Source organism: Aquarana catesbeiana, linkage group LG08 (genome assembly GCF_042186555.1).
Source record: "Aquarana catesbeiana isolate 2022-GZ linkage group LG08, ASM4218655v1, whole genome shotgun sequence".
NCBI lineage: Eukaryota > Metazoa > Chordata > Amphibia > Anura > Ranidae > Aquarana > Aquarana catesbeiana.
The window spans coordinates 146,608,236-146,630,214 of NC_133331.1; the positions used below are offsets into that span (position 1 = coordinate 146,608,236).

At 40.8% G+C, this 21,979-nt stretch overlaps 1 protein-coding gene across 1 annotated transcript in view; it reads right to left on the reverse strand.

Moving 5' to 3' along the window:
- The window catches only part of MCU (mitochondrial calcium uniporter), a 200,670-nt gene that overhangs the window by 17,104 nt on the left and 161,587 nt on the right, over positions 1-21,979 (reverse strand). The window contains exons 2-5 of the mRNA XM_073596554.1: positions 10,519-10,588; positions 6,567-6,737; positions 5,287-5,391; positions 5,024-5,184 (exon numbers count right to left, since the gene is read on the reverse strand). Of these exons, the coding sequence (XP_073452655.1) occupies positions 5,024-5,184; positions 5,287-5,391; positions 6,567-6,737; positions 10,519-10,588 (507 nt within the window). The remainder of the gene's footprint in view (positions 1-5,023; positions 5,185-5,286; positions 5,392-6,566; positions 6,738-10,518; positions 10,589-21,979) is intronic.

A 21,979-nucleotide genomic window follows, 5' to 3' on the forward strand; every position in this document is an offset into this window, starting at 1 on the left:
GGTTCCACAGCCACAGACCTCCAGCCCATACACTTTAACCTAATTAACCTAATTGCCTCCACTATATATTCAAGCTGCTCTCCTCCAGGGAGCAAAAAGGCCAGTAGAAGGAGCTGTGAGCCCCGAGCGCGTAGCCTGTACTATCCCCTGCATTATCCCCAACACCAGCCTGGACGTTTGCCATGCATCAGTGACGTCATTTCCTCTTCCGCGCTCCAGAGTGGTCAGCGTGGAGCTTTCCATGCACTGGATGCAGCGGTTCAGCCTGTGTACAGACTCCACACCCAGACGCCTGAAGGAATGAAAGCCGAGCCGGAAAGATGATAACAGCACATCCCAGGACACTTTCCATCTCAAAGAAACACCTCCACCCTGCGAACCAGTAAGTGCAATTGTTACACTAACTTTTATTTTTGCATAAACAAGCTACTACAGTTGGCGCCTCCACACCCCTCCTTTTTTCAACATTGATTATCAACAGAGGTAATGGACACCCTCTGAGTATGGCTGCCTCCTCATTCTAGAATTTACCTGTCTTATTTTAATGTGCTATTATAGCTACCATTGTACTATTTACCTTAGACATCACATGTTGCGGAGCGCCGGAAACACCCCCCCCCCCCCCTTTTGTTTCTCTGCTGATTACTGAACAGTCGTGCCCTTCTCCGAGCTGCACCGCTTTTTGGATGTCTTCCTATTTTATAAGCCATAATACTAAGCACATACTGTATATACATTTTTATATATTTAATTAATCTAAAAATTTGTGGAATTTTTTTTTTTTTTTTGTACCGATACACACTTATGGAGCTCATCATAGAAATTGAGAAAGCCAAATTTAATATTTTAGATGAATTTTACTCTTTGTTCCTAACCAATTTCTTCAGCCCCACCTCCCCCTATCCAGGTCACCATGGTAAATCCCTATGCAAAAAATTCTTAAAATTAGAAGACCAAATCTCCTCCGCCAATCACAACATTGGTGGGATGGTTTTTCCCTAGAACAATATTTATCATATAAAATCACACCCAGAGGCTTGAGAGTGTTAAAACAATTATATATATATATATATATATCTTGCCCATCACTATACAAACCATGTAGAAGTTTCTTACAACATAAAAATACCCCCATGGTCCTTTGCTGTCGTATCATCCAGTCACCTGAGGGACCGCTGTCCCCTCATGGACCCAGATAGCAACGCCACCGTTCTATATAACAACTTCACCCCCTTTTTCCTCACCCCCCCCATCCACCCCCCCCCCCCCCATGCTCATCCTCAATGTGTATCCCAGTGCTTTTTTTTAACCACTTAACAACTGGCCCATAGCCGAATGACGGCTGCAGGGCGGTTGCTTAACTCTGGGAGGACGTCATATGACGTCCTCCCGGAATTCCCCTCTCGCGCGCCCCCTGGGGCGCGCACCCGAGCACATCCGCATCACAGATCCCAGTAAATGGCCGCTGATCGCGGCCGTTTACCATGTGATCGCGCCGTCAAATGACGGCGCGATCACATGTAAACAGACCGGCGTCATCTGATGACGCCAGTTCCTCTCCTCCTGTACACTGCGGGCGGAGAGGGGGATGGATGGATGGCTGCAGCGCTGTGGGCTGGATGTGTAGTGCCCACAGCGCTGCACAGAGACATCCAGCCATCCATGCTCAGCCATCCCTACTGCTGTGCAATACTCTGCAATACCCCCACATTACTCTGCAATACCCCCACATTACTCTGCAATACCCCCACATTACTCTGCAATACCCCCGCATTACCCTGCAAAGCCCCCGCATTACCCTGCAAAGCCCCCGCATTACCCTGCAAAGCCCCCGCATTACCCTGCCATACCCCGCCATGCTGAGCCATGCTCGGCTGTACTCGGCCTCTGTATGTGGCCAGGCTGTGGAAGTCTCACACGTGGTATTGCCGTACTCAGGAGGACACCATTTTTGGTGTGTACATGCTATGTGGTAGAAATATTGTATAAATGGACAACTTTGTGTTAAAAAAAAAAATGCATTTTAACCACTTCCCGCCCGCCGGCCATCATACGACGTCCTTGACTTTGTGCGGGGATATCTGAATGATGCCTGCAGCTACAGGCATCATTCAGATATCAGCTTTTTCAGCCAGCGATTCCCTACACCATAAGAATGATCATAGCGGCTGTTCCACTGCTTGATCGTTCTTACGGGAGGTGAGAGGGGATGCCCCCCCCCCGCGCACTTCTACCGACTCACCGCTATGATCGAAGCCAGGATCGTTTTTTTTTTTTTTTTTTAATTTCAGGCTTCCCAGCCTAGAGGTGAGATGTGGGGTCTTATTGACCCCATATCTCACTGTAAAGAGGACCTGTCATGCCATATTCCTATTACAAGGATGTTTACATTCCTTGTAATAGGAATAAAAGTGGTCAAAATTTTTTTTTTTTTTTGGAAAAAAGCATTAAACTAAAATAAAGTAAAATGAATAAAAAAAAAAAAAAAAAATTTTAAAGCGCCCCTGTCCCTGTGTGCTCGCATGCAGAAGCGAACGCACACGTAAGTCCCGCCCACATATGAAAACGGTGTTCAAACCACACATGTGAGGTATCGCTGCGATCGGTAGAGCGAGAGCAATCATTTTGGCCCTAGACCTCCTCTGTAACTCAAAACATGTAACCAGTAAAAAATTTTAAAGCGTCGCCTATGGGGATTTTTGAGTAGCAAAGTTTGGCGCCATTCCACAAGCGCGTGCAATTTTGAAAGGTGACATGTTGGGCATCTGTTTACTCGGCGTAACTTCATCTTTCACATTATGCAAAAACATTGGGCTAACTTTACTGTTTTGGTTTTTGTAAAGCACAAAACAGTTTTTTTTCCAAAAAAAAGCGTTAAAAAAATTGCTGCGCAAATACCGTGCGAGATAAAAAGTTGCAATGACCGCCATTGTATTCTCTAGGGTCTTTGCTAAAAAAACATATATAATGTTTTGGGGTTCTATGTAATTTTCGAGCTAATAAATGATGATTTTTACATGTAGGAGAGAAATGTCAGAATTGGCCTGGGTGCTCCAGAACGCCTGAAGGTGCTCCCCTGCATGTTGGGCCTCTGTATGTGGCCACGCTGTGTAAAAGTCTCACACATGGGGTATCGCCGTACTCGGGAGTAATAGCAGAATGTGTTTTGGGGTGTAATTTGTGGTATGCATATGCGGTGTGTGAGAAATAACCTGCTAATATGACAATTTTGTGGAAAAAAAAAAAAAAAAGTAAAAAAAAAAAAACCTTGATTTTGCAAAGAATTGTGGGAAAAAATGACAACTTCAAAAAACTCACCATGCATCTTTCTAAATACCTTGGAATGTCTTCTTTCCAAAAAGGGGTCATTTGGGGGGTATTTGTCCTTTTCTGGCATGTTAGGGTCTCAAGAAATTAGATAGGCCGTCAGTACTTCAGGTGTGATCAATTTTCAGATATTCGCACCATAGCTTTTGGACTCTATAACTTTCACCGATTTGGGTTATTTTTACCAAAGATATGTAGCGGTATAAATTTTGGCCAAAATATATGAAGAAAAATTACTAATTTGCAAAATATTTTAACAGAAATATAGAAAAATTTATTTTTTTTACAGATTTTTCAGTCTTTTTTCTTTTACGGCGCAAAAAATAAAGAACCCAGCGGTGATTAAATACCACCAAAAGAAAGCTCTATTTGTGTGAAAAAAAGGACAAAAATTTCATATAGATACAGTGTTGCATGACTGAGTAATTGTCATTCAAAATGTGAGAGCACCAAAAGCTGAAAATTGGTCTGGTTAGGAAGGGGGTTTAAGTGGCCAGTTGTCAAGTGGTTAATTTCATTTTTTATTTTAATTTTACATTTATTTTTACACTTATTTTTATTTCTATTTTTCATTGTTTTTCCCATTTTTATTTTTAATTTTATTTTTTAGTTTATATTTATTTTTATTTCATTTTTTTTTTTTTTATTTCCAAATTGTTTTCATCTTCTAAATAAATGTTTTAACTCTAATTCCACTTACTATTATTATCCTTATATTTATTAAACTTACCCCCAATTTATCATATTTTTAATTCTTCATACTTTACTTTCAACTTTTTTGTGCTTTTTGGAAGATTGTGGGTCTGCTGGCTGTTGTGGTTCCACAGCCACAGACCTCCAGCCCATACACTTTAACCTAATTAACCTAATTGCCTCCACTATATATTCAAGCTGCTCTCCTCCAGGGAGCAAAAAGGCCAGTAGAAGGAGCTGTGAGCCCCGAGCACGTAGCCTGTACTATCCCTGTATCATCCCCAACACCAGCCTGGATGTTTGCCATGCATCAGTGACGTCATTTCCTCTTCCGCGCTCCAGAGTGGTCAGCGTGGAGCTTTCCATGCACTGGATGCAGCAGTTCAGCCTGTGTACAGACTCCACACCCAGACGCCTGAAGGAATGAAATCTGAGTCGGAAACAAGATAACAGCACATCCCAGGACACTTTCCATCTCAAAGAAACACCTCCACCCTGCGAACCAGTAAGTGTAATTGTTACACTAACTTTTATTTTTGCATAAACAAGCTACCACAGTTGGCGCCTCCACACCCCTCCTTTTTTCAACAGTGAGAGAGTTCAAGTCAGAAAGGTAAACAAATGCTTGACCCTGCCCAGTAGATAAAAGTGATCCCTAAATCCCCATTAACTGTTCTAATAACTCACCTGGAATGCTAATTTTGAATAGCATGCCAATGCACTGAGGCAATGTACCTGCTGTAGCACAAGAGGAAAGTTCATGTCAGCAGGTACAAATCAGTCTGACCCGCAGATTCCCTAAACACTGCACAGCATCAAGCACCCCTCCCAAGGTGCTCAGCACCAAGGTCCAACAAAGCCTCTGACTCGACATGCAGCTTGCTGTGCTCAAGAATAGAGTACAGGCTTTTCTGGCTGTCTGTTGGGCACTCCTTCTATAGTGCAAATCACTGTTTAGATTTTTACATTTTAAAACTGTCAGGGGTACAGATTTTTAGTCTACCTTTTCAAGAGGATCCAGCTGCTCTCGAAGGACCTCTAGCCGACGACAAAGTTCTTGTTCCTTGTCGAGCTGGTGTTCTTCAACTCGCATAGAGCTGTACAACTGCTGCACAAGGGTCTTCAAGTCATTCATTGTTGTTGCATCTTCATGGCTTAAAAGTTCTGAACATGTAGGAAAACAAGGCAGAAAGCCGAGAGTAATATTATATATGTGAAGGAAAAGCAAGCAAAAAGGTTCATTAACTGTTCTTCAACACCCCATACCTCGTTTTGGCGGCCGCACGTGGTAGCTTATATCATTAATGGTCAATTTAAAATCATCTAATAGAAGAACTTCTATACTTGTGGATGAGGATATACGTTCTCCATCTGTAAGTGGAAAAAAAAAAAAAAAAAAAAAAAATCAGCTTTGGACATTTAATAAACTAAATCCAAAATCACATATGAAATAGGAGTATTTCCCTTAATTCATCAGATTCTGTTACCTACATTTACTCATGATGTTTACATTTTTACAGAATATTATATCTTATACTTGGCTTTTCCTACCAAGAAGTCTGAATAAGGTTTTTGGTATACCCACATTAAACACAAATTTCCCCAGGAGATACGTTTTTCTCCTTTATTAGTCTATCTAAAAGCTGTTACAAGGGATCTCAAGTCACCTTGTTAGATTTATTATTACTGTAAGACCAAATAGACTGCAGCAAGAGGCGTGCACATAGTCCAAGACCAAAAGGAAAGATTTTAAGTAACGGAAATAGGAATATTCCATCAAATGTGTTAACAAGAAAAACAAACATGGCCTTTGCTGACTGTCTACCTACAGCCCTCCTGGGTAGTGTCAAACCTAGCAGCCCCATGCTGAACAAAAGCAGGTGAGAAGTCACTGTGGACAGACATGGTACCAAAAGGCCATGTTATGCTTAAAAATAAACATAAAACTGGGGCAATATCCTAGCAATTTTTTATTTTGAGAGGCTTGTTTGTATGCATTTACCGGAGAGAACTGGCCAAAAGTTGTACTCCGTATTCTGATGAAGCCACGTTAAGGACGTTTCACATGCTGACCAGACCCAGCCTAAACACTCTCTGTACATACAGTAGGTGATCTAAACAAACAAGTACTGTGTGATATTTAAAATAACCAGTGAGTGTGGCGTTTGATTAAAGATCTGCAATATAGATTTTACAAATGTCCAGAAATTTTAATTCTCAAAAGCATTGCCTAATGCGCCTTTGAAATTAGCCCCCCATTAAAGTCGGGAGCACTGAAGATCCTGCTTGTTGCTGGAAGACTGGGAAATGGGGGTAAGGGGGCTATGGTAATAAATCAATGGGTAATTCCCCCCCCTCATTTATCACCATCCATCCAAGGAAAAAAACAAAAAAACAAAACAAAAGCACAGTAAATTTTTGGTGATGCATGCACTGTGGATACTCTCTGAAGATTTTTAAAAGCACCAAGCAAAAGAACACAATTCAGAGAGAAAAACAACTAAGCCGCAGAGTGTTGAAGCTATCACGGATACACACTTACATACCTATGGAGTAGATTGCCACCCTGTCTATTCCTCGGTCTTCTGCTTGAACCTGCTGCAAGAATACTCCTACTGTATCTGAAATAGGCTTTAGAGTGAATCTGCATTGCTCCCGCCGTGATGGAAGCGTAAAGGTGATCACTGGCAACCCGTTTTGGTAAATCACAGAAACATCTAGTAAGAAACAAAGAACAGAAATCAGCTGGACTGTTACACCTTCCTTTTTTTACCCAAAAATGCAAGTGTGCTCTGTCACATTTACCATATTAGGCAGCATATCAAAAACTGAGAGTCAGTAAAGCCACTGGCAATCCTCTCTGTGCACCTAAAAGTGAAGGTTTAGTGGTTTCTACACATTTTAGTTATAGTCAGGGCAAAAAAATAGCAATTAAAAAATGTTTTTTGTTAAAGCGTAACTCCACTTTTGTTGAGAAAAAAAAAACATTTCCCTCTGGGTGAACATTGCAAGGGTTATAAAAACCTTTGCCTACCTTTTGTTATTCTGAAGTAATCCATGTGTGTGTCTGTGCCTCTGTTCTGAGTAGGTCTAATGGGAGTGGTTTCATAATTAACTGTCAGGTGTGCAGCTGCAGGGCAGTAATGAGGAAATCTGCTGGGCCTGCATCCGTTTAGACGTGTTCCTATTGAAAGTATCTCTCCAAAAATTACATTTTTGCTGCAGGGGATGCCTGAAATCTGACTTGTATCTTAAACAGACTTCTGGGGAAATTGTGGAGCCAATCACACAAGCGGGAAATCATGTTTCTGGGGAGTGGTCAGTACACTCTGTGTACAGAACAACTCCATGTAGCCATATCGCAATGCATTCTCAGAAAATTACAGTGACTGCAGATTGAAAAGGAAAGGCAATTTTTAATAACATTCAATTACAATAATTTGTGTCGCAATTATATGTGCTATATTTTCTTTATTTGCTATTTTTTTCCCCCACGAAAGTGGAGTTACCCTTTAAGTTAAATATAAAATGTTGCCTGCATTTTCTGGGCCTTTATAAATATTTCTAAATGTGAATTGCACCATCAAATACATTGTTCTACAGTAGGCATTGAGTGTAACAGGATAATACAGTATCACTGTATGTCACTTCAGAATTTCACTGAAGACTTACTGAAGTTAATTGGAAAAGTGGGGCATTGGTAGGACTACAACACTTATATTCTTACTTTGAAATGGGCAGCAGCCTAGATGCAGATCAGTCTGACTCTTGGAAGCATATTTATGGAGTCTTCTTTAACACCTTTTGGTCCAATACTTGACATTTTTCTGAGCAAGTTAGGCTTATTTAAATTTTTTTATTTCATTGGTGAATTCACCTTTTCCCTGCTATTCAGCATAAGATGAAGATTGAATGCATTTACAAAGCGGAACTAAATTTTCACTAGTAGTTCTCTAAGCAATATTTGTGGATATATTCACCTACCTGCATGTGGCAAATATTATATAAAGTACATAAAGATTTAATTAATTATCTAGGTGAACCTAAGACAAAACAAAACAAAAAAATAGAAAATGTTCTATATTAAATAATTAAAAATGTATTTTAAAAAAAGGTTTACAGGCTTCCACATGATCAAAGTTTGGGTAAAATGTTTGTAAAACTCCAGGTAAGGATCACCAGACTAGCATTTATATAGAACGTCCTGTGAGCCTCCACTGACAATAATAAACCAATAAATCCTCTTTGAATCAGCTGCAAGCGGTAAACATGTCTCATAAACCATGTAAAAGTACTAAAATCGCATTAAAAATGCTTCACTATCAAAAGGTATAAGCAAAAAGCCTCTGAACTGGTAAAAATATATCCTCTACACCGTGGTAATAATAATGTATAAAATATATAAAATGACACGTGCTTAAAGTGGCGTTCCACCCAAAAGTGGAACTTCCACTCATCAGATTCCTCCCCCCCTCCGGTGACACAGTTGGCACCTTTCAGGGGAGAGGGGGGTACAGATACCTGTATATTACAGGTATCTGTACCCACTTCCGGCATAGATAGCCGCAGAATCTGCGGTTATTTACGCCACTTCCTGCTCCCTCCCCGCTGCCTGCTGGGAAACACACGGGTCCCAGAGGCAGCAGGGACCATCCGTATTGCGCTGCGCGACTCGCGCATGCGCAGTAGGGAACCGGGAAGTGAAGCCGCACGGCTTCGCTTCCTGATTCCCTTACCGAAGATGGAGGCGGCAGCACCCGAGGACGGAGAGACGCTTCGGCCTCGGGTGCCGACATCGCGGGCGCCCTGGACAGGTAAGTGTCCATGTTTTAAAAGTCAGCAGCTGCAGTATTTGTAGCTGCTGACTTTTAAAAAAAAAATTTTCGGCGGCGCTCCGCTTTAATAGCCAAATAATAAAGTGGCAATGTGCATTTATATAGTGATAAAAAAAATTTAAAGCAAATAAGTCCGTGGAAATTTAAATAGATCCAAATACTGGAATTATAAAAGTGCTTAAGTGCACTGTGCAAAGTTCAAATTGATCCAACTTACAGGTGCTCCACACTGAGCTGTAACCAAGTAGTTTAACTTTATGTGTTGGTCTCATTGAAGTACATAGACCCAGCACTAGAGTGTCCCGCGGACCACAACAAAGTGGCCGCAGACACTATTTTAACTGACAGCTTCACCGTCCAATCACATCACCCCCTGAGGAAGATACGAAATTCCCTTGTATCGACACATGTAGGGGAAGGGGACAGGATGGCACGCTTAGCAGATCAGCTGTTAGGAACGATCAGCATACCATCCCGTTACCGGCTGGTTTCAACCATTCGTTTTTTGCTTGATGTAGAATGGCGCACTGAAGCGTTCTGGATATTGTGAGTACCCTGTGTGGGACCTGTTTATTTTTGGTTCAATAAATTGCATAAACATACTACACTATGAGATCTTTTTTCATTGATTTACTGAGTTACATTGGCGATTGATCCAGGATCCCGGACGCACTGTTGAACCCTGTAGTGGTTCCAAAGCGTGTATTGACCAAGCTTAACAGCAAGTTCACACACCTTAAGGTGAGCCTTCATTACATGGTGGGAGCACCTGAGTGAGAACACAATGTCTGATTATCGCATCACTTTCACAGCATACTGAATCGTGTGGAGCACCTGTAAATTGGATCAATTTGATCTTTGCACAGTGCACTTAAGCACTTTTATAATTCCAGTATTTGGATCTATTTAAATTTCCTTTAAAAAAAAAAAAATTATCACTATATAAATGCACATTGTCACTTTATTATTTGGCTATTAAGCACGTGTCATTTTATACATTTATCATTATATATTTTATACATTATTATTACCACGGTGTAGAGCAGGGATATGCAATTAGTGGACCTCCAGCTGTTGCAAAACTACAAGTCCCAGCAAGCCTCTGCCTCTGGGTGTCATGCTTGTGGCTGTTGGAGTCTTGCTATACCTCATGGGACATTTAGTCCTGCAACAGCTGAAGTCCACTAATTGCATATCCCTGGTGTAGAGGATATATTTTTACCAGTTCAGAGGCTTTTTGCTTATACCTTTGATAGCGCAGCGTTTTTAATGCGATACCAGACTAGCATTTGCAAGCAGAACTTTGTATACAAGGCCTAATGATATACTTTCATACAAAAATATAGGGAACTGTTTGTCATTTAGTGTTGTTTTATACAGATAAACCTGTTGTGAGGATTTGTGGACAGCCTTGGAAGACTGTTACCCATATGGATAGCTAGCAAAAAAAATAAAAATAAAATAAGAGGTAATTATAAATATAACGATGAACGCAAAAAAAAAAAAAAAAAAAACAGAAAAAAAATGTATTATTTTGAAAAATAAAACAATTTTAAATAATGTAATTTTTGCTATAAAAAGGATAACTATGATAGATCACTACATCTCTCTGGAAGAAAACACCAGCTACAGTACAATTCAACAGGCAAATACATCTTCTCACCATCAGAGGGCGATGCTGTACTGCAAAATAATACTCTTTGGCACGGCCATGCAGGAAACCTCTGGCGCACCTGAAAAAAAAAAAAAACGCACTATTACTCATCAGGAAATTTAACACTGCAGCTGAGCTAATAGTGTTGATAATGCGATCATTTGACTTGATTTATTTTCTTTTTAACTATACCAGAGGACTCACACAACTAAACAAATGGACTTTGTAATCCTGTCATTCAGGCACACTTCCAGTATGCTCACTACTGAATCGCATGCTGGACACTGCACCATAAATAGTCTTATAGGAAGGACGCATCACATCATATCATGCTTTTTTTCCCCACCATATGAAAAGATCAAGATCCAACCACTTAACTTAAAAGCACCATCATGAGATCTATTCACAAAAGGTCGCAAACTAAATTTTATCATCGAAAATACAAGCTGTAATAAAGTTTACCCTTGGCAAGTTCACGCTCACTAAATTTCTACAGAATTTACCACAACCAGATCTCAATGTATGAAAAAGCTTTGTATCTTTTTTCACTCAGATTTTCTAAGAATTTCATACCAAACTTAACATTATTATATTCAGTGTAGTGAAACTAAAGAAAGAACTTTAAGGGTTGATTTACATGTATGCTTTGCGGCAATGCACAGGTTATTGCAACACATTACAAGTGCGGACACATTGCAGTGCCTTGAATAGCTCTCGAATGCAATGTGCTGCAAAACTTTGGACGTGTCCAATATTTGGGAAAGTTAGATTTGTCCACAGTTCATGTTGGATGCTGTAGTTACCAGCATAGCTTGGTACACTGATAATATGATAATATGGTTCTTTATTTACATAAAGCAACAGGCACCCTCAAGCCATTTTTTGGAACCTTGCAGAGTGCTTTGAAACAGATTCTGCAAAGTCCTGAAAATTTGCTTTGTGCTGCTCTATGTAAATTAAACCACTTCAGCCCGGAAGGTTTTACCCCCTTAATGACCAGGCCATTTGCTGTACCCAAATAAAATTGATGTTCTTTTTTCCCCACAAATAGAGTCTTCTTTTGGCGGTATTTGATCACCTGTGTGGTTTCTATTTTTTGCACTATAAACAAACAAAAAAAAGACCATTGAAAAAAAACAAACAAAAAACACACATTATTATTTACTTTCTATAATAGAATACATTTCCAAAAAAAATAAAAATATGTAAAAAAAAAAAAACAAAACAAAAAAACACATTTTTTGGCCAATTTAGGCCAATATGTATTCTTCTACATATTTTTGGTAAACAAAAAGAAAAAAAAAAAACAGCGTATATTGATTGGTTTTCGCAAAACTCATAGCGTCTACAAACTATATAGATTTAGAGATTTTTAATTTTTTTTTTTTTTTAATTGTTTTTACTGGTACTAGCGGGGATCAGCGATTTTTAGAGGGACTGCGACATTGCAGCGGACAAATCTGACCCTAACACTTTTTGGGGACCAGTGACACCAATACAGCGATCAGTGCTAAAAAAAAATAATTCACTGATTACTGTATAAATGACACGGGCAGGAAAGAGGTTAACACCAGGGGCAAAGGGTTAATGGTGTTCCCTGCTAAAAATATAAAAGATAGATAAATATATTCATATAAAAAGTGTGTCCTTTAAAGTGTATATACACACCAAAGAAATGAGTCCTCCACTCCATGTCAAAATGACATCCAATCAACACAAGTATTAAAGCTCCACTTATTGTGAACTGCTGTAAATGAACACCCATCCACCTAAGAATCCTCCGTGTGCACAAGAGGCTCTTACTGGATTGAAGTGATCATCAGATTATAAATGATCAATGATCCTGAACCACAGTTACATCAGCTGACCATTATGCTGAAAAGTACTCAAACAATCACTTGCAAGGATCATAGAGAAGGAAAACAGGACTCTCATAGTGTAATAAAGTTAAAACCTGCAAATTTATTTATATATTAGAATGCACAATCGCATATATAGAAACCAAACACTGTTATTTTGCATTGATTGCCCGATCGGCAAAGACTCTCCTTCTGGTCCGACTTTCCGCAAAAGAAAGCATGACAAAGTCATGTCTGGTAGTCCCACCCAATGCCTAGTAGATGTCATCCGGGTGATGGCTACTGAAAGTTAGATCTCAGGGCACTGAGATCCATTTCTAATTTTTACTTGTTTTCAATGAACCAGAACAAAAATAAAAGGATTAGAAGTTAGAGTAAGGTCAAGTCACCTGCATACTATTTCCAAGTAAGTGCCTATGAAAGAACTGAAGTTCAAAGATAGGGGTGAGGCGCTAGACAAAGGACCTAGCCCATAAAAAGGAATCAAGAAAGTGCTAAACAATTGTCAGAAGAAGCCAAAAAAAAAAAAAAAAAAAAGTAATGCCCCGTACACACGGTCGGACATTGATCGGACATTCCGACAACAAAATCCTAGGATTTTTTCCGACGGATGTTGGCTCAAACTTGTCTTGCATACACACGGTCACACAAAGTTGTCGGAAAATCCGATCGTTCTGAACGCGATGACGTAAAACACGTAGGTCGGGACTATAAACGGGGCAGTAGCCAAAAGCTTTCATCTCTTTATTTATTCTGAGCATGCGTGGCACTTTGTGCGTCGGATCTGTGTACACACGAACGGAAATTCCGACAACGGATTTTGTTGTCGGAAAATTTTATAGCCTGCTCTCAAACTTTGTGTGTCGGAAAATCCAATGGAAAATGTGTGATGGAGCCTACACACGGTCGGAATTTCCGACAACAAGGTCCTATCACACATTTTCCGTCGGAAAATCTGACCGTGTGTACGGGGCATTACAGTTGATAACAATGCATTTTGGACTCTTGCGATAGTTGTTTGGCTTGCTTTTCCCTTTCACACAAGACAAAAATTAAAGCCACTGAATTAGCATGACAGCCAAGTAACCAATGATTTCAGAAGGAAAAAGTCAGCAATTCATTATTCCTTCAGTAAAGATTTAACAATTACAATAAAATGGCCACACTTCTTAAGTTAGACTAAGGATGTGATGAAAATGTATAAACAAAGTTTAGCACCCACTTGTGAGGCTGCCAAAAGTAGTGCAAGTAGTGACAAGCTGCATATAGGTGGAAGGTGACAATGGCAAGTAACAAGCTGCATTTAGGTGGCAGTGGCAAGTGACCAGATGCATTTGGGTGGCAGGGGACGGTGATGTACAGAATATCGGCACCTGCTATCGGCCTGAAAATCGGAATTGGTATTGGCCCTGAAAAAACAATATTGGTCGACCCCTAATTCAAAACTTAAGAAAAAAAAATAGTTCCTTTGGCTTAAGTAAAGCTTTAACCTAAAAATGAACTTCCAACACTATGGTAATCCCTTTAGCAAAATACTTGCCTCATCTGCCTCCAACATTGGCATTGAAAAGAATCACTCCCATGTCTAAATGCCAAAGCACAGTTTCACAGATTGAATCTACAGTGAGTGAACTGAAATTGCACTGGTGCACTATGAAGATGATCCAGGTAAAGCATAAAGTGTCTTTATAAGAGTTCTTGCCTAATATTTCTCCAAATCATTTCCAAAGCCAACATGTATACACAAAACAGACAGATTTTGCGTCATATTTGATATATGTAGTGAGTGGGTTTACCTATATCACCTATTTACAGTAAAATCTATATACATCCAGGTAGACTCTCATACTGGTAACTTTTACTAATCTTTCAGACTAAATCAAACAAAACCTGACTGTGTCCCTCACTTTCAGCAATTCACTTGCACGAAAAAAAAAAAAAAAAAAAAAAAAAAAAAACATTAAAGCCCTTTACTGCCAAACAACATTTAATAAAAAAAAATATGATTCCTTTCCCATGACATGGTACAGAACACAACCACATTTCCAGGACAATATTTTACACTAAGTTTGGAGATTTTTTTTTTTTTTTTTTTTTTAACTGTGGCCAATTAGTTAAAAGTTAACCCAAAAAAGTACGAGTGATCACATTTCATTTCATCCACTCTACCATTTAGGCTCACTGCAGACTGTTTATCTACACAGCCAGAAAGACAGCTGTGCCGGGCTGGAGGGTTCCATAGGGGGCTACAGAACAGTCGTAAAACAGAGCAGAAGGACGTTAGATCGTGATACGTGCATGATCCATGGAGATGAAAGAATATCATACAGATATGTTTATGTGCCAGAATGCAGTAAAACTTCCAAGAGGCATAACATACACATACATCAAAGCCTAGACAGGTTATTTATAGTCTGAATGTGCATTATGCATATGAATGCAGACAGATCACCTTTGTCTAGAACATATTAGAAGGAAATCTGATGACATAGTCGAAAATTAGAAAACATTTAATTCATGCTTCGTCTTTTCTTCTATAAAACCAATATTAGCCACCATCACAAATATCACCTGTAAAGCGGAATTTCGGGCAAACCACTAGATGCACAGATTAAATATATTTAAAGAAGCCATCAAGGGAAGGCTCGGTTCACAGACACAGTGTAATGTATAGAGCAGATTCTGTATCATGTGATCACTGTGATGACCAATTACAGCAATCAAAAATGTTAACAGTGTTTATATTGTAGAGCCTAACCTTTCTAACGGTGTAAGGCAGATTTAATGAATAAGTGGATGAATGGCCCATCGGGTCTCTGCAGTGACCTGTATATTGACTCCTTCACCTTCCTTAGGCTGCATTCACACTACAGCGTTTTAAATCACGGGCAGATTTGCCACGGATCTGCCCACGATTTGACAGCACCAAGGCGTGAATGACAAAACGCTGAACTCAGATTTGAGATGCCATTCATTTGAATAACGCCTTAAATTGCGGTGCTGGTCTTCCGCGATTGTCGTGCGATAAAATGGGCTGAAATTGCAGTGGAACACATGTTGCCCAAAAATAGTTCAAGAACTACTTTGGGGCGACATGGTTTCTGCGATTGCAGCACATTTTCTCACGCGGCAGACCCACACCGTGATTTGAGGTGTAATTCAAATGAATGGCATCTCAAATGCAAGTTCCACGTTTTGTCATTCACACCTTGGCACTGTCAAATCATGGGCAGATCCGTGGCTAATCTGCCCGCAATTCAAAACGTAATTCAAAATTACTTAGAACCCCCCAAACATTAGACTTTGGAGTTAAAAAAAAAAAAAAAAAAAATAAGAGAACAGTAACGTTAGCCCAATTTTTTTTCTATATTGTGAAAGACAATGTTACACCGAGTAAACTGATACCAAACATGTCATGCTTCAAAATTGCACCCGCCCGTGGAATGGCGACAAACTTTGGCACTTAAAAATCTCCATTGGCGACGTTTAAACATTTCTACAGGTTACCAGTTTTCAGTTACAGAGGAGGTCTAGTGTTAGAATTATTGCTCTTGCTCCAACGATCGTGGTAATACCTCACATGTGTGGTTTGAACACAGTTTTTATATTTTATACTTTCCAGCTGCTTTCAAATCCTGTGTCAGAGAACTTGTCAGAAGTTATCATCATGCTGATAATAGAGGAACGGAGCAGCAGAAAGACATGGAACTTAGGGCTTTGGAGAGGGATAAGTAAACACTATAGATATTTATGCCTAGGTCAGATTTCATGCAAATCCACTTTAACTCCTAGCCCCACAAATACCCTTCAAGTATTGTAAGGCCTTTTTTATCACATGGTTTTGAACAAATACATTCTCTTTATTAACTGGCATTAACTGATGTTCCCGGGTGACCCCACCCCCTCCGACGCCCCGGGAAAGCCATAGGAAAGTCCCTGTGTGTCGGGGGTCACCCAGGAACATCACTGTGTGGCCCCGCCCTCAATTGTTCGCTATTCGAACAGGCGAACACCCGATGGTTCGTGTCGAAGTTACGCTTGACTCGAACATTGGGCTCATCCCTACTTATAAAAGACTCATCGCTTTTAAGTTTACACACAGTAGCACCGAGCTAGCATTGCCCAGATATCAAGGTGCAGCACACATTTGATGTATAAAATGTCCCTTTGTAACCCTAAAGGTTAGTTGACAACTACATAAAAGACTTCGGTTTATGTTTAGGATAGTTTCGATGTAGCCATACATTGTAGGCAACCACAACAACTATTGGATGAACCCCAGAAGAGATAATATCTGACAGGAAAGTCTATTTATTCATGAATTGCAGAGGATAGAGGTTTTGCGACATTGCAGTTAAACAACAAGCACAGGATGGCATAGGAAAGAGGTCTCATTCACAACAAGGTACAATGCAGTGTACATTAGGTAAAGAAAGGCTCTAGGGCAGCGTTTTAATTTTTTAAATTTTTACTAACTCCCCCCCCCCCCCCCCCTCAACTTATCAAGTCCTACTCTGTTGGTGTACATTCACTCGCTATCTGTAGGTACACTTGCACACAGTTTCTGAAGGAACTTAGCAGGTGGGTTCTCCCAAACATCTTGGAGAACTAACCACGTGGATGTAGGCTGCCTCAAATCCAATCTCTTCATGAAATCCCAGACAGACCATATTGAGATCAGGACTCTGTAAGGGCCAAACCATCACTTCCAGGACTACTTTACGCTGAAAATAGTTCTTAATGACAGTGGCTATATGTTCGGGGTCGCTGTCCTGGAGCAGAATAAATTTGGGGCAAGTTGCACATCTCCCTGATGGTATGCCATGATGAAAAATTATCTGCTTGTAATTTTCAGCACTGAGAATATCACTCATCCAGACCAAATCTCCAACTCAATTTGTAGAAATGCAGCACTAAAATAGCGAGGAACGCCACCATGCTTCACTTTTGCCTGCAGACACTCATAGTACCGCTCTCCAGCCCTTCGGAAAACAAACTGTCTCCTGCTACAGCCAAATATTTTAATATTTGATGCATCAGTCCAGAGCACCAGCTGCCATTTTTCTGCACCCCAATTCCTATGTTTTTGTGCATAGTTAAGGCATTTTCAAAAAAGGGGCAGAGCTCTGAAACGGGTTGTTGCTATGGTGATGGAGCGATAATTGTGTAGATGCAGAGGTGTTCGTACCCCGACAGCGGGTTTAGTCAGGCAACACTGTTACTGGTAGCGGCTTCAGGAGAGCTTCCTCCCAGCCAAGCACCTTTGGGCGGTTCCTGTGTTGCCTTCTGATCGCCCTGGCCAGGAGAAAGATCGTCGCCATCTAATTCGGGACCACCTCTATTGGCATTACAGCTCCAAAGTGTATATGGATATGACTGGTGGAAAGCGGTGGCTTTCCACCAATCTGAGTTCCTTGTTCTTCCTGCCAGCTATCTACACAGTCTTGGAATAGTATAGGGAAGTCCATCTGTGTGGGTTCAGCTATGAAAGATGGTTCTGGGTTCCTGGTTATTCATTTGCATAACACCTGCCTAAAAACTTTCACAGTATCGTATAAATATACATGCTTAATTTCAACAAGATTTCCTTTGAGATTTGATTTTAATATATTTTAAATTAATGACGACACTTGCTGTATATAGGAGACTTGTCAGGAACTTATTTAAATTAAATATATTAAACAAATCTCCACAATAACTCTAATGCAAACATTTTTTGCAAAATCTTTCCCCGGAAATGGTTACTTATTCTGATCATGTATGTGAAGTGATGTAGCAAATTTTACACAAAGGCCACTGGGATTCCAAAAAAAAAAAAAAAAAAAAATCAGACAGTGTAAACAGATCGTAATGGAATGGAGATTTACTAACTGCCTGCACATGGGAAATAGACCTGGACACACTGATACTAAACTATCCACAAAAAACTAAAGAAAGTTGCTAGTAATTTCCCAGGAAACATGGTGAAAAGCTGACAAAAGTAATCTTTCCCATTTAAAAACAGACAATTTTTTTTATAAGGAGATGAATTACAACTATTATACTACCCTGTATTTACTTGGTGAACAATGAACTATGACTTTATTTTAAAAATATATCAACACATACCTGGAATAAATAAAAGGTATTTTCTATCTACTTACATTAATCCAATGTAGGGTTCCAAATCACTGATCAGTTTATAAGGCAAGACAAGCTCTATTCAAACTATACAGGATCATGTTCCCAGTAGCTATAGGGTCTTATTTAGTAAATCCAGAAATCATATAGTTTTCATATATGCCAACACACTCTTAATTGTAGTTGTTTAAACCTAAGACACAATTATTTTTAAAATACATCTACAAAAAAAATATATAAACCATAAAGAAAAACCTTAAGGGTTAAAGAAAAACCCTACAGTTCATTAGTTTACCTTTGCCTGATTATGCCCTCCCTCATTAAAATAAGCCATTTATAAAATCAACAAGCATTTCAAAAGCCTAGAACAAAATAAATGATTCCAGCTGTGGGAAGATGAAGTAAAAGCATTTCTTTATAATAAGATTCAGAGAATTCTTACATGTACTAGTTGTGTACTCCAGGAAATCGCTGCATGGACAGGTTTGTCAGCTGTGCTTTATCAGGAACCCTAACAATTCATATGCTGTGAAAATTATTCGGTGCATACAATATGCAGAAACAGGAGTGTTTTTAACACAATAAGTTGAAGGGAAATGCTATGGAAATATTTGTCTTTCTTTCTGCAAAAAGGTTAGCATTAATGCTTTCATGGTTAAACTGAACCTGTGCCCAGATTATGAAAAATAAAGAATTTACGTGAGCAAGCAGTAAAAGCACTTTAAAACAAGCCATCATTTATCTCTAACTATAATCATTGTGAAGAAATTGTGATACATTTTAATCAATAAACAGCATAAAGAGGAATAAATATTCACTATTCATTTCCCACTAGAGTATAAAACCTTAACTATAATCGTATATATTGCTGCTGATACATAGGTAGTGTGTATAGTTTATTTTGCGTATTCTACAATGCAATCTGAGGAAATTAAAGTGGTTCTGAAGCCTTAAGAGAAGTATGGGGATTGGGGCTACTGCAGATTCATACTTACCTAGGTGGATGCAGCATCGGTCCCCCGGCGCCTCTACACTGAGAACCGAGTGATCGAACATCACCAATGGCTCGGTTCTCACAGATCCGAGCAGAGAGCCGCTGCCTGTCAATCAGCAGCTCTCCTGCTCTGCTCCTCCTCGCTCACTGGAGTGCTGGAGCGTTGAGCTGTGGAGGGGCGGGGAGCGGCTGTCTCAGCAGCTCCCTGAGAGGCTGTGACGACTATCAGTCCAGGCACCTGACGGATCCAGACTCCCAGAATCAGGATGATGTGGTGCCTGGACTGATATTGGTGACATCAGCAGAGAGAGAATTTCAGACTGCTCTCTGCTGAATTACGGGTCAAAATGAGTTCAAAAAAAGAAAGAGAAAGTGTAAAAATAAAACAAATAAAAAAAAAAAAAAAATGAAAGTGCTCCTGTCCCCGCAAGCAGTAGCGTCCGCATATGCAATTGACGTCCAAACCACATATGTGAAGTATCATTGCAAACATTAGAGCGAGAGCAATAAATCTAGCACTAAACTTCCTCTAACTCTAACTAGGTAGCACGTTAAAAAAAAAAAAAAAAAATGAAACCGTCACCTATGGAGATTTTTAAGTACCGAAGTTTGGCACCATACCACGAGTGTGCGCAATTTTAAAGCGTGACATGTGAGGTATCTATTTACTCAGCGTAACATCATCTGTCCCATAATACAAAAAAAAAAAAAAGTGTGTGTGTAATATAAATAAATTAATTATAATATATTTTATCTTCTCATTTGTTGCTTTGATTGACAGCCAATGGCTCCCACTGCTGTGTTTTAGCCAATGAAGAGAGAGACCCAGAACAGCCAAGGCTCCAGTGCACATCGCTGCATCGAGAGGGGGCTCAGGTGAGCATTAGGAGGGCTGGGGGGGGGGGGGGGGGACACAGCACACAGTTTAACGTCATCCATAGAATGCATGAATGTAATAAAACCTTCAGCCTTTAACTTTGGTCTTATTTGTTCCTGAAGGAAAAAATGACTTGCGTTTGCCAAGTCAAGGAGTTACTCGACCTATCCAATATCCATCCAGCCCAAAATCACATTTGGCAGTGCAGAGTGTGATTGACCTGACAAATTCTATCACATTAACAATTCTAACATTTTTTTTACATATTACAGAGCTGATTAATATGTGGAATTTCACTACTCAGAAAAAGAATGCTAACATGTCTAGTTCTCTCAAGTGAAATAATTAGGTTTTCCATGTTAAAATTAGGCATCCCTTTCATAAAGGCTAAGCTAACAAGCCTCTTAAATCAGTGTCGCTAATACTTAATTCTGTCATTTAGGATATAATTGCAGTAACCAATCCTATGAAATCCATCCCTACAAAGGGGATTAGTCATTTCCTGCTACTTGAGGGAGGAAAGAGGGAGGAAAAAGAGGGAGGAAAAAGAGGGAGGAAAAAGAGGGAGGAAAGAGGAAGGAAAGAGGAAAGAGGAGGGAGGAAAGAGGAGGGAGGAAAGAGGAGGGAGGAAAGAGGAGGGAGGAAAGAGGAGGGAGGAAAGAGGAAAGAGGAAAGAGGAAAGAGGAAAGAGGAGGGAGGAAAGAGGAGGGAGGAAAGAGGGAAGAAAGAGGAAAGAGGAAGGGAGGGGAGAGAAGAGAAAGAGGGAGGGAGGGAGGGCGGGAGGGAGGGAGGGGAGAGAAAGAGGGAGGGAGGGAGGGGAGAGAAAGAGGGAGGGAGGGAGGGAGGGAGGGAGGGGAGAGAAAGAGGGAGGGAGGGAGGGAGGGGAGAGAAAGAGGGAGGGAGGGAGGGAGGGAGGGAGGGAGGGAGGGGAGAGAAAGAGGGAGGGAGGGAGAGGGGGAGGGAGGGAGGGAGGGGAGAGAAAGAGGGAGGGAGGGAGAGGGGGAGGGAGGGAGGGAGGGGAGAGAAAGAGGGAGGGAGGGAGGGGAGAGAAAGAGGGAGGGAGGGAGGGGAGAGAAAGAGGGAGGGAGGGAGGGAGGGAGGGAGGGAGGGAGGGAGGGAGGGAGGGGAGAGAAAGAGGGAGGGAGGGAGGGGAGAGAAAGAGGGGAGGGAGGGAGGGGAGAGAAAGAGGGAGGGAGGGAGAGATGGGAGGGGAGGAAGAGAGGGAGGAAGAGAGGGAGGGGAGGAAGAGAGGGAGGAAGAGAGGGAGGAAGAGAGGGAGGGGAGGAAGAGAGGGAGGAAGTGAGGGATAGATGGGAGGGGAGGAAGTGAGGGATAGATGGGAGGGGAGGAAGTGAGGGATAGATGGGAGGGGAGGAAGTGAGGGATAGATGGGAGGGGAGGAAGTGAGGGATAGATGGGAGGGGAGGAAGTGAGGGATAGATGGGAGGGGAGGAAGTGAGGGATAGATGGGAGGGGAGGAAGTGAGGGATAGATGGGAGGGGAGGAAGTGAGGGATAGATGGGAGGGGAGGAAGTGAGGGATAGATGGGAGGGAAGGAAGTGAGGGATAGATGGGAGAGAAGGAAGGGGAGAGAAGGAAGGGGAGAGAAGGAAGGGGAGA